The 13,270-nt window shown below is 34.0% G+C and overlaps 1 protein-coding gene across 1 annotated transcript in view; it reads left to right on the forward strand.

The window, feature by feature from the left end:
• ccdc88aa (coiled-coil domain containing 88Aa) overlaps positions 1 to 12,569 on the forward strand; it is a 52,385-nt gene extending 39,816 nt beyond the window's left edge. Inside the window, 8 exon segments of the mRNA XM_052130611.1 lie at positions 950 to 1,136; positions 1,655 to 1,800; positions 1,919 to 2,011; positions 5,147 to 5,370; positions 7,680 to 7,763; positions 8,020 to 8,193; positions 9,067 to 9,123; positions 10,648 to 12,569. Coding sequence (XP_051986571.1) covers positions 950 to 1,136; positions 1,655 to 1,800; positions 1,919 to 2,011; positions 5,147 to 5,370; positions 7,680 to 7,763; positions 8,020 to 8,193; positions 9,067 to 9,123; positions 10,648 to 11,339 — 1,657 coding nt within the window. The 3' untranslated portion in view covers positions 11,340 to 12,569.
• Positions 12,570 to 13,270: the final 701 nt, after the last annotated feature.

The following is a 13,270-nucleotide window of genomic DNA, read 5'->3' on the forward strand; positions in this document are numbered from 1 at the left end:
AATCTTTGTTTGTGTTCAGCAGAAAGAAGAAAGTCATAAACATCTGGGAATGCATTAGAGTGAGTAAATGATGAGAGAATTTTGATTTTTATGTGAACTATCCCTTTAATTTGGGCAGTGCATACTCAGATCATCAATGATTTGATCTGAGAGTGAAAAATGTATAACATTTTGGTTTGTGATCATATGGCTTCTGAAGACTTGGAATATAGTGCACATTTCAGTAGTTCGCAAGTTAATGTAATCCTGCAGTTAGGATAGCGTAAACATATGTGGCTTGCTGTCCCTGGCAGAGGGCTTGAGACTCGACCTGAGCTCGAATGCCACCCGGAAGGGATTAGTATTGATGGAATAGATAGGAGGAGATGGGGAGGTGGTGGGATGCCAGAGACTCTCAATGCTGCGTAGAGGTAAGCATCTGTTTATATACGCTTACTCTGGCTGTGTGATTGGTCAGATTAAATTAACTTGCTCCTCCCTAACTTTGTTAATAAAACACCATATGGTATCCATTACTTTTACTGTGGTTTTATTGTGTTTTATTGTTTACCCGAAGTCAATATTTACTTATTTAAATATTATATGGCAAAAAGCAGTATAAAGACTTAAAACATTTTCCTTTTGTATTTTACAGAAGAAAGAAAGTCAGACAGGTTTGGAGTGACATTTGTGCGAGTACATAATTACAGAATTTTCAATTTTGGGTGAACTATTCCTGTAAGTTGTAGAACAAACACAAAAGAGCGGAAAAAAAAATAATTTGTGTGAGGACGCTTTCGCAAAACAAATAGTTTAAAATAAAACATAAAATGTTTGCGATAAAAAACTAACCCAATTTAATCTTAAAAATATACATGAAATAGTGACCTAAAACCTGTACAAACAAATGTTTGCTATTCTCTCATTTTTCAAATTTAGCACCAAACATTGTGCTTCGTCCTCTTCCCAGGCTGAATCAGACATACCAGAAGCTGTTGGCAGAAAACGAGCGACTTCAGGCAGATCACAACAGCATGAAGAGTCAGCTGAACTCAAGCAAACTGGAGCAAACACAGCTGGAGTCAGAACTGTTCAAACTCAAAGAGCACAACCAGCAGCTGAACATCACCACCATCAAACTGACCAACCAGTGTGAGGTACACAACATCAGTTAGACACGTTGTCAGATGAGCTGTAGACAGCAAGAGCAGTTCAGAGTGCATTCAAACAGAGCAGAACAGAACGTTTTGTGAGATGTTTTCTTTATACTTCCATACAGTAACTTCTGAGAAGGTCAGCTTAGACCAGCATGAATTTCCATGTTGGACCAGGCTGGTTTATGCAAGTTAGTGCTGATTTTGCACAACTCATGACATGAAAATCACCATCAAAATGTATCTGATGAAGTATTAACCAGCATGGTCTTCATGGTGAAGCTGTTTAACTGAGGAAGTCTTACTGGTTAAGCAAGTTAAGAAGCCTGGTGGGAACAACAACACACCAGCATCCAAACAAAACATTTGCTGGAGACCAGATGCTTGTTTTTTACAGCAGGGATATTTATACTAATCCACCATATCATCGTATTATCTGTCTGTTGCTTCTTACACACAGCTACTAATTAAACCCTGAAAGTCTTTGATGAGTCAACTCTTTATGTGGCTCCTCTGTTCAGTTGCTGACTCAGCTGAAAGGGAACTTGGAAGAAGAGAACCGCCACTTGCTGGACCAGATCCAGAGCCTGATGGTGCAGAACCGAACCCTTCTAGACCAGACTATGGAAAGCAAGGACCTGTTCCATGTAGAGCAGAGACAGTATATGTGAGTTTATTTGGTAAAAACGTTGATTTATGTAATATAGAATTTAATTCTCACAAAAGCACATTTCAGATGTTCAAAGCATGTAAGTGGTGTGCTAATTATATTTTCAATTTTATAGAGACAAACTGAATGAACTTAGGAGGCAGAAGGAAAAACTGGAGGAGAAAATCATGGATCAGTATAAGTTTTATGACCCATCACCTTCACGCAGGTACTTTTCTATAATGGTATGCTAAGAGGCATGTTTGGAGGAAGAATAAAGGTTATTTTATAATTTGTGATTCACAGCTATAAAGTTTGAATGTTTAAGTTCCTAGATCCAAGATTTTGAGAATGATATTCATAATATTATGTGAATGAAGTCGTAATCTTTTGAGAATAATCTCAAAATAGGAGATTAAAGTATTAGTATTTGAGAATAAAGTCTAAATATGAGAATGAAGTTGTATCATGAGTTTTTGTAATATTTTGAGAAATATTAAAATTAAGAGTAAATACATAGCATTTTGACATTAAAGTGGAAATATTTTGAGAATATAATAAAACTTATGAGAATTAAATCAAAGTGTTTTGAGATTAAAGTAGCAATACAGTATTTTGAGAATAAAGTCATAGTATTATTAGATTAAAGTAGCAATATTTTGAGAATAGTCAAAATTACAAGATTAAAGTATTAGCATTATGAGATTAAAAACATAATATTTTTTAAATAAAGTCAGTAATTACAAGAATAAAGTTGTAGTGTTTTGAAAATAAAGTAGAAATGTTTTGAGAATAATATCAGAATTATGAAATTAAACTCATAGCATTATAATATTAAACTAGCAATATTTTGCTAATAAAATCAAAATGATGAGAATAAAGTCTGAACATTATTAGATTAATGTAGCAATATTTTGAGAATAGTCAAAATTATGAGAATTAAGTCAAAACATTTTGAGATTAAAGTAGCAATATTTTTTGAATAAAATCTAAATTACAAGATTAAAGTCATAGTGTAATTAGATTAACGTAGCAATATTTTGAGATTAAAATCAATCATTTCAAGAATAAAATCTTAGTGTTTGGAAAATAATGTAGAAATATTTTGAGAATTCAAAATTACGATAGCAATATTTTGAGAATAAAGTTGAAATAACGAGAATAAAGTTATAGAATTATGAGATTAAAAAATTATGTTTTGAGAATAAAATTAAAATGAGTATGAAGTTGTAGCATTTTGCAAATAAAGTAGCAATATTTTGAGAATAAAGTCAAAGTTACTAGATTAAAATCATAGCATTATGAGATTAAAGTCGTAATATTTTGAGAATAAAGTCAAAGTTACTAGATTAAAATCGTAGCATTATGAGATTAAAGTAGTAATATTTTGAGAATAAAGTCAAAGTTACTAGATTAAAAATGTAGCATTATGAGATTAAAGTAGTAATATTTTGAGAATAAAGTCAGTTACTAGATTAAAATCGTAGCATTATGAGATTAAAGTAGTAATATTTTGAGAATAAAGTCAAAATTACTAGATTAAAAATGTAGCATTATAAGATTAAAGTAGTAATATTTTGAGAATAAAGTCAAAATTACTAGATTAAAAATGTAGCATTATGAGATTAAAGTAGTAATATTTTGAGAATAAAGTCAAAGTTACTAGATTAAAAATGTAGCATTATGAGATTAAAGCAGTAATATTTTGAGAATAAAGTCAAAGTTACTAGATTAAAAATGTAGCATTATAAGATTAAAGTAGTAATATTTTGAGAATAAAGTCAAAATTACTAGATTAAAAATGTAGCATTATGAGATTAAAGTAGTAATATTTTGAGAATAAAGTCAAAATTACTAGATTAAAAATGTAGCATTATGAGATTAAAGCAGTAATATTTTGAGAATAAAGTCAAAATTACTAGATTAAAAATGTAGCATTATGAGATTAAAGCAGTAATATTTTGAGAATAAAGTCAAAGTTACTAGATTAAAAATGTAGCATTATGAGATTAAAGCAGTAATATTTTGAGAATAAAGTCAAAGTTACTAGATTAAAAATGTAGCATTATGAGATTAAAGCAGTAATATTTTGAGAATAAAGTCAAAGTTACTAGATTAAAATCGTAGCATTATGAGATTAAAGTAGTAATATTTTGAGAATAAAGTCAGTTACTAGATTAAAATCGTAGCATTATGAGATTAAAGTAGTAATATTTTGAGAATAAAGTCAAAGTTACTAGATTAAAAATGTAGCATTATGAGATTAAAGTAGTAATATTTTGAGAATAAAGTCAAAATTACTAGATTAAAAACGTAGCATTATGAGATTAAAGTAGTAATATTTTGAGAATAAAGTCAAAGTTACTAGATTAAAAACGTAGCATTATGAGATTAAAGTAGTAATATTTTGAGAATAAAGTCAGTTACTAGATTAAAATCGTAGCATTATGAGATTAAAGTAGTAATATTTTGAGAATAAAGTCAAAGTTACTAGATTAAAATCATAGCATTATGAGATTAAAGTAGTAATATTTTGAGAATAAAGTCAAAGTTACTAGATTAAAAACATGGCATTATGAGATTAAAGTAGTAATATTTTGAGAATAAAGTCAGTTACTAGATTAAAATCGTAGCATTATGAGATTAAAGTAGTAATATTTTGAGAATAAAGTCAAAGTTACTAGATTAAAATCGTAGCATTATGAGATTAAAGTAGTAATATTTTGAGAATAAAGTCAAAATTACTAGATTAAAAACGTAGCATTATGAGATTAAAGTAGTAATATTTTGAGAATAAAGTCAGTTACTAGATTAAAATCGTAGCATTATGAGATTAAAGTAGTAATATTTTGAGAATAAAGTCAGTTACTAGATTAAAATCGTAGCATTATGAGATTAAATTAGTAATATTTTGAGAATAAAGTCAAAGTTACTAGATTAAAATCGTAGCATTATGAGATTAAAGTAGTAATATTTTGAGAATAAAGTCAAAATTACTAGATTAAATAACGTAGCATTATGAGATTAAAGTAGTAATATTTTGAGAATAAATTCAAAGTTACTAGATTCAAATTGTAACATTATGAGATTATAGTAATATTTTGAGAATAAAGTCAAACTTGCAAAAAAAAAAAAAATATGTAGCATTATTATACCTTTGAAGTAATGTTGTGTTTTTTTTTTATCTAAATATTTATACTTTATTCACAAAGTATTACATCTTTTAATCTCATAATTTTAAGACTTTATTCTCAAAACTTTACAACTTTATTCCCAAAATCTTTGGAGTTTTTATATTAAAGTGGCACTAAAATGCTCCGGGACCAAAGAACTTTTTCTTTCCCTAAACTCTTGCTTAAAGCAGACGTGGGAACTGGATAACACTGAAAATGAGGAAGTTGATGAAGACTCGGAATCGTGATCAGGAGAATGTTCACTGTTCTACTCCCCCGCTCCACTCGGAGTCCTGTGAAGGTCTAGATAAACTGAGCTGCCACGACAATAGTTCTTACACTGGCTCCCAGGGCTCAGAGGAATCTCCCTCCAACTCTCTCAATGGTGACACACCATCCCCCAAGAAGAGTAGCAGTGAGTATGACCTCAATGACCTGAGACAGTCACCCATTTCCAATTCCAGCCAGGAACATTCAGAAACAAGCCATCCAGTGAGCTGCAAGCTGTTTGCCCCAAACCCAACATCCCAAGGTCAGGCAAAGTATAGCAAAAAGGTTTATGGTGGACCCTTTCAACTGTCAAGGAATAATGATTCAAAGGATAGCTGCGATAATTGTAACACGCCCCACGCATCACCTCTGTTGTTAAAGAAAATCGTCAACTTCTGCTCTCCAGACCTTAGAAATGTTCGCTATAGGGCACTTAAAGAGGAGATCAGTGCCTCAAAATAAAACTTTATTCAGATATCTGGACATTTGATGTGTTTTCTCATGCATGTGAAGTATGTGCATGTTGTATGTGTGCATGATGGGGTTTCTTCCTGATTCCTTAAATAATCCATTCTCTTCCATGGTCTTCCACCCTTTTCCACACTGTTAAAAGACACTTTCTTGCTTACATCTTTAGGTTTTTATAGAAGATAAGCCTGTGAAATTTGTCACAATAATCATGGAAGGTTCTACAAAATCGAATTCTTTCCTATAAAAACTTTTTACACTACTGACCACAAGGGGAAATTATGACGGTGCTTTCAAGGCAGCATAGTAGCCTATTGATAATCCTCAGATATTCTGGTTAGTGTTTGTTCTAAACCCCTAACTCTAATACTAAGTATAACTCCTCTGCATTTACTTCACATCGACACTCAAATAAATTATTTTAATTATTTATAAGATTTATAAATTCATTAAAAAATCCATCCATCTATAAAAAAACGAAATATTTTAAGTTTAATAAATATTAAATTTAGTTAATAATTACACAATTCAATTTAATAGAATTTTGTTATGAAATTGAAATGAGTCATTCTAAAAAAAATATGCTAAAATCTTTTTTTAAGTGTATTGTGTGCTATCTTTTTTGTAAACTTTATACTAAAATTTTAATTCCAATAAATGCAGAATGAATTGTGAAAGATCTTTTCATTCTTTTATGAGAATTTTATGAGAAAACCATTCTTTTAACCCTTTTTAAATATTACTTTTATGCCGCAAAGTAGGAACAGAACCCACTTTGTGTGTCATGAGAAAGTGATTCTTTTTCCTCATTAAAAAAGTTTAAATCCTAAAGTCATGAATTGTAATTTCTCAATATAATAAAGACAAAGTCATATCAGTAACCTTATAAAAGCTGTTTTATTTTACATAGAGAGTGACCGCACACAGGGGCTGCCATATTCAAATCACATGACCAACCGAATAATACTGGCTTACCGTGCGTTCAGACCAGAGGCGGCGAGAGCGTCAAAATTCGCCAACAACTCTATGGAAGATTCGTGGATGCTCTGACGTAGTTGAAATAGGCGGCAAGATTCGTTGAGAATGCTTGGTTTTGTGAACTACATTTAAAGGGGCCCCAAAACATCCAGACATGTTGACCGGTATCTTTTTGCTGACATATCACAAGTAGCGTATATCCTCATGAAATCTTTTAATATATTATTAGATAATATTATATAAACCAAATTATCCACTTCATCAACTCACCTGGCACACCAACAATTTCAGACACCTTTGTCCACGCATCGTTTTTTATTTTTTATTTATATCCCTGTAAGCAAACAGGGACAGATCAAATAATACGGGGAAAACCTCGGGAAATACGGGAAATCCTCCATTTTGTCTTCGGAACTAATGGTTGGTGGGAACCAAAGTTTACACTGTTGTGTTCTCTAGACTTCACTAGAGCGGAACATTTCTATACTCCAATAGCTTACCGCCGAACTGCATCAAAGCTCATTACCATAATGTTGCTTGAACTTTCCTTTCCAGATGTGCCGTGCCGCTTCTCGCCGCGAGAGATGCTGGCTGCCATAGAAAATTTATGACTTCTGGTCGATTTGACGCTCTCGACGCCTCTGGTCTGAACGCACCATTAATCTCAGTAACCGTCCTGTTATTTGACACTTTCACTCATTGATTAAATGAATCATGGCTGACTGTGAATACTACATTTCCACAAATGGCATCTGATACTGAAAACTGATATTGATTTTAAATGATGCTGCATCCAAGCCACTAGGTGTCAGTGTAAGTCCAAGATGACACAAAGGCAAAAGTTGCTGAGTGCACCTTTAATTTCGACTGAACCACAACCTAAAACCTTACCTTAGTTGAATTTACTGCCATGCAAGCACTTATATTTCCTTCACAAAATGCTAATCTAGTTTTCATATTTTTCCTCCCTCTTTTCCTGTCTTCATGTGTTCCATTGTGGTGGTCAAGTCAACGCTCTGAAAATGTTTCATGTTAAACGTTCCAAACCAAAGGAGAAAGAAAAAGTCAAGTCTCTCTTTCGTCGATCTCTGTGTAAGACCTCACCTGTCTTTCCTGTTATGCCTGTGACTTTCATTGTCTTTAATTTGTTTTCATGGTTGATAAAAGATTGGCTCCAATTATCTTTGCATCAGCAATAGCATTGCTTTTAAATATTACCCAAAGTACTTGTAGCATTTCACACCCAAGGCAACGTTCATCCTTAGCTATCTTGAAATCTTCAGAAAAAGAGAGAGAAGGAGAGATCTCATCACTTGTCATCTTCATCTCTTGTCATGTTCCATCTCAGCCATGTTTGACCTGCTCCAGTCAGAGGGATGTTTGGATGGTGATTCTGGGCAGCTGAAGGAACAAGCAGGAGAGAAAATAATGCAGCACTCCATTGCCATGTCAAAAAAACACTCCACATCATCATCACTACTTCATTACTCCTACATTAGTCATAGTACTATTCTTAATCAAGGTACTAATTCAAAACTGTACATATCACATAGAAGTCACATTGAAATTGGTACTTCCTCTGACATATGGATTTGCTGCTTTACCGTTTTGCATTTTGCAACTCAAATAAGTCTTCAAAGTCATTATCCAACGTAGAAAGGTATAGTTCACCCATGAAATTCTGTCATTATTTACTCACCCTCATTTCTTTCCAAACCTGTATGAATTTATCATCTGTGGGAAACAAAAGGAAAAATTTTTAATGAGTATTTTGGTTCGTCTTTTTTAAATACAATGGCAGTGGATAGCGACACACCCCTTACAAAAACCGAGAGTTTTGGCAAATTTGCCGCAGCTTCACCACTCTTTATTTTCACATGCAAATGTGCTTTGCGACAAACTCTTCATTGTTGCCAAAGGTTTGCTGCAGGTTCACCACTACCGGTGAAGAGCTGCAAACTTCTGGAAAAAATTTTCCCGCGAATCGCTAGCTCATTTGCATGTGAAAATAATGAATGGGAAATTTGCTGCAAGTTGTCAGAACTCTAGATTTTTTTGTAAGGGGATTTAAAGCTTAACAAAAGGACCCAAAGGTATCATAAAGTAGTCAGAATCTTCTGAAGGCATACAATAGGTTTCAGTGAGAAACAACCCAGAATTTCGCAGTGAAAATTGTGGAGTCCGTTGAGTGTTCATGAGCACTGAAAGAAGTTTGTTCACAGTGGTTTGCGTGTTCACATGAGAACTTGTGTTGTGTTCATCATAAGAAAGTCATACAGGTTTAAAATGAAATGAGGGTTTGTAACTTATGAAACAATCGTCATTTTTGCATGAACTATTCCTTACATTAGATTTTCCAGCATCTAATAGTGTGTTTACGTATTTGACCCTTCAGGTAAGAATTTACAAGAAGAAGCGATTCCACCTAATGGCACTGAAGAACAAAGTCATGGTAAGAACTTTCTGAATTTCATTCCAAGTCCCACTTCATGATTGCTAGAAACCACAAGCCTATTGCTAATAACACTTCAGATAGCCTCATCTCTTGAAAATTGCATGACTGATGATGACATTTTTGCAAAATTCATTACACGTATCAAATAGTTTCATGGTGCAAAATCCATTTAGCTAAAAGTGAGTTAAATTTTCTCCCAGATGATGCAAGTGTATCTGGCAGCTTCAAGCGAGATGAATGAATACCCACTACACAACACACCTACTCAATGTGTCCCCCCTTGGATCACAAAACTATTCTATTGTCTGAAAGAGCCATTAAAATCCAATGCAATCGCTTTAGGATACATTTCGTCTTATTCGTGTAAATATTACAAAGAATAACTTTTAAATGATTAGTCACATATGAAATCCAAGATTTCCAAGATGTTAGCCTATTAGATTAGCATCTTCTTCTACTCCTCATTTTCGTCATGTTTCCTCTCACTGTGACCATCTACTGATATGGCAGAATGATTGTATTCAAATAGAAATTTGCATTGCAGTATATTTAATAATTTTTACAAACTTTTCATTTTTCAGTCTTTGTGGTTAGGATTGGATTAGGCATAGGGAAAGGTGTAATAGTAAGGTTGCTACGGGACTTCAAATAAACACAACAAACACAATGTGTAAATGTGAAATCCCACTGTTATAAGACTTTACCATTTCGCTGGTTATTTGAAGGGAGCGTAACTTGTAGTGGGCTGGCCTTGCAGGTCTTGCAGGACCCAAACAGACCATTCTTTAACGGATGAAGGTTAATGCTCTATCAAGTTTTAAATCAACAACACTGACCTCCTTAAACTAAACCTAAAACCTAAACCTTACCGATAGACCTCATTCACAGCAGAGCCATCTTCGATATTTGACGGGAATGACAACGAGGCTGTGAAGGATAGACGTACAGTCTCTTCAGTGGGCTGTACTGCAGTTTAAAGTGTTGATTGGATCGTTTTTTTTGAACCTCAAAAAAACATTGAAAAAAACATTTAGTTGACAACATGAGTTGTTGAAAATTAGGTGTGATCCATGACCTTTTTACAGCTTTATACCATGCGTGCCATTGAAGAGATGGAAAGTCTATCCCTCACAGCCTCGTTGACATTCCCTTTAAAAATCAAAGATGGCGCTACGGTGAATAGTGTAATAAAAAGCATATGTAAGATGAAAATTCAATTGCTGAAGCGATCATGACATTCTGTGGTGCTTCTATGACACGTTCAGCTCTCATGCCGACTTGCATGCTCTTCAGGACTTGTACTCCGGTCCATTGAATCACAAGTGCAACGATCTGTCAGTTGCTCACAAACAAGCTTGTTAATGTAGTTGGTTAAATGTTTCGCTTTACAAGTCATAGTCTTTCGTTAAAGAGTTTCGAAGTCATAAAATAGCATTGTGTGAGGAACAGGGTGAAAAGTAAGTATAAGCTAGGATAAACAGGATGTTACATCAGATGATGATTATTACTTATTACATTCAGCAGGCTTGAATGGCAAATCGTGTCGTGCCCCCAGTGCAAGCAGTGGTGAATTCAGTGTGAGCTTTGAGAATGAAGCCTGGTCCAGTGATAGCAGCCCCCATGTGGATCCACTCTCATCCAGACACCACACATCCAGTGACTCCTCATCGCCAGCCCAGCCCAAACACGAGGAACCCAAACTAGGCTTCTGCTCTTCAGGGAGCAGGGTACGGCGATCCAGCAGTGGAAGATCCACTAGGGATCATTCAATCCAAAAGCTGGACAAAGCGAGCATTGGACTGTATAAAACTCAGAGTGTGCAAAGCACAGAGGCTGATCCTAAACTTGCTCTTGAGACACAAGGAAAGTCATCCTCTGTTTCAGGGTGTCTGAACTGCTTTGCCACTCCAATGCAAAGCCCCAAACCAGGCCAGGCACTGGCCAGTTTACCCCGTGCCAGTTACGTTATCTCCACATCAGAGGGCAGCGCCCGGCGTGCTAGTGTCCACAGCACTATGTCAGGGAAATCTGTAGCATCTCAGTCCATTAAGAATGGAGCTGAACCTCAAATGACTCAACCTGAACCCAATGAAGAGGGTTTAAAAGGAAGCCCAGTATTGGAAGAGGAAGAACACAAACCGGAAGACATTTTTGATTCAGCTTTCACCATAGATTCAGTCTTTACTAACACTATTTTCAGTGAGTCAAGTTAGAGTAATACAAATCAGACCAGGCTCTATGTAGACACCTATGTAGTCCTGAATTTCCATGCTGTCCAGACATGCTGGTATTAGGTGGTTAAAGCTGGTCTAGCAGATTCAGGCTGGAATTAACAACACAGGAAATGGCAATGCTTTGGTATTGATCTTTTGGGTAATGCTAATTGGTAGTTATGTGAATGGTTGATGCATGAAGTCATATGAATTGGAACAAATTTGCCATATTTTAGTATTGAGATGAATTCTCATGAGACTATGTTGGAGAAAACCTCTTAAACTTAAGATGGTTTAGTTAGTTGGCCAGTTGAGCACCAGTTTGCCAGACTGGGAGACCATCTTAAACCTGCTAACACCAGCAAAAAACCTTAGACTGTTTGAAGATGGGGTTTTTTCTGCCAAGAGAACACTGATATGGAAAACTGGAAACTAGCGTTCAAAATACAACATTAGTTGTATGTGATGGACCAGTCATGCCAGAATCATCCAAATGAAAGACAGTTATATACAATGGAAACTATAGAGGTGAAGTCAGAGATGGTGTAATAAATCAGGATGCAAATAAACACTTTATTGATCTTGAATAATCACTGAATATGTCTTGAATATGTTGATTCTGTACTAAAGATATTTTGAATGATATCAAGCTTCATTATTTTTCTCTTATCTCCCTTTATTTTCCATTATTTTTATGTCAAAACATCTTTGTTATTTTGTTTGCTTTTATGTTTGTGTTAAATTATCCTTTTTGTGTTATATTAATTTGTGTGGAATTGCATGCATGAAAGACAGAAAATTGCCAGTGGAAATGGATACCAAGTGTCTTACCCCTGTTTGCATGAGCATCAAACTGCTGTTTCATTGTCCTGACTACTGTATATTACAGTCATATTTCCCTTTGCATAAAGCACAGTGTGATGGGTCTGTTCTGTTATTTTTATTTAATTGTAAATACACATTGTATTTGTTAAACCCAGCAATAATCTGAGACTACCTGTGTATTTTCTGCTTTTATTTTGTTTTTAGCATTTTCCCTGTTCCCATTGCAACATAATGATATATGCTAGTTTGTTTGCTTATGCACTCAAAATAAATATGTCAATCATAATTTAATGATTTACATATTTCAATTTCATAACAAAATTCCTTGTTATTGATAAAACAATATATTAAATGTTTTATTGTTTTGTTAAAGATTATTAAAATAAATTTAATTTAATGAATTGAAATGCGTACATCTTAAAAAATATATTATTATTATTATTATTATTATTATTATTATTATTATTATTATTATTAGTGTGTTGTGGTATTTTGTGTTAGTCTTACCTACTTTATACGAGGTATATGTTGCTCAAAATATGAAAAATAAAAGATTGCATGGTTTTTTTATTAAATAAAAAAAGTTTCCATTTTCTTTTGTGGAATTTATTTGAACTTTATTTGATAGCTGATAAATTTTTCTTGAATTAATAGTTCACCCCAAAAAAGATTAATTCTGTCATCATATAGGCTACTCAATCTCACGTTGTTTGTCAAAGGGAGAGTTTGGCAGAATGTAAGGGTCTTACGTCTCAGTCACCATTCGCTTTCAGTGGGGGCGGCAAAAGAAGTGAGTGGTGTCAGAAGCTAGCATGCAGCCTAACATCGTGTTTTGTATTCCACGGAATAAAGAACCTCTTACAGAAAATCTTAACTAGCCACAAACTTGCAACAAATTTGCCTCTTGTTATTTTCACATGCAAATGAGCTTTTGATTTGCAGCAAATATTTGCCATAACTTTGAAGCTCTTTGCCAGTAGTGGTGAACCTCTGACAAACATTTGGCAAAAATGTACAATTTGCCACAAGTTTGAGGCAAAGCTCATTCGCATGTGAAAATGATCAGTGGTGAATTTGCCTTGAACTTTCGATTTTTGTAAGGGAAG

The sequence above is a fragment of the Xyrauchen texanus genome, chromosome 7 (genome assembly GCF_025860055.1).
Source record: "Xyrauchen texanus isolate HMW12.3.18 chromosome 7, RBS_HiC_50CHRs, whole genome shotgun sequence".
Taxonomy (NCBI): Eukaryota; Metazoa; Chordata; class Actinopteri; order Cypriniformes; family Catostomidae; genus Xyrauchen; species Xyrauchen texanus.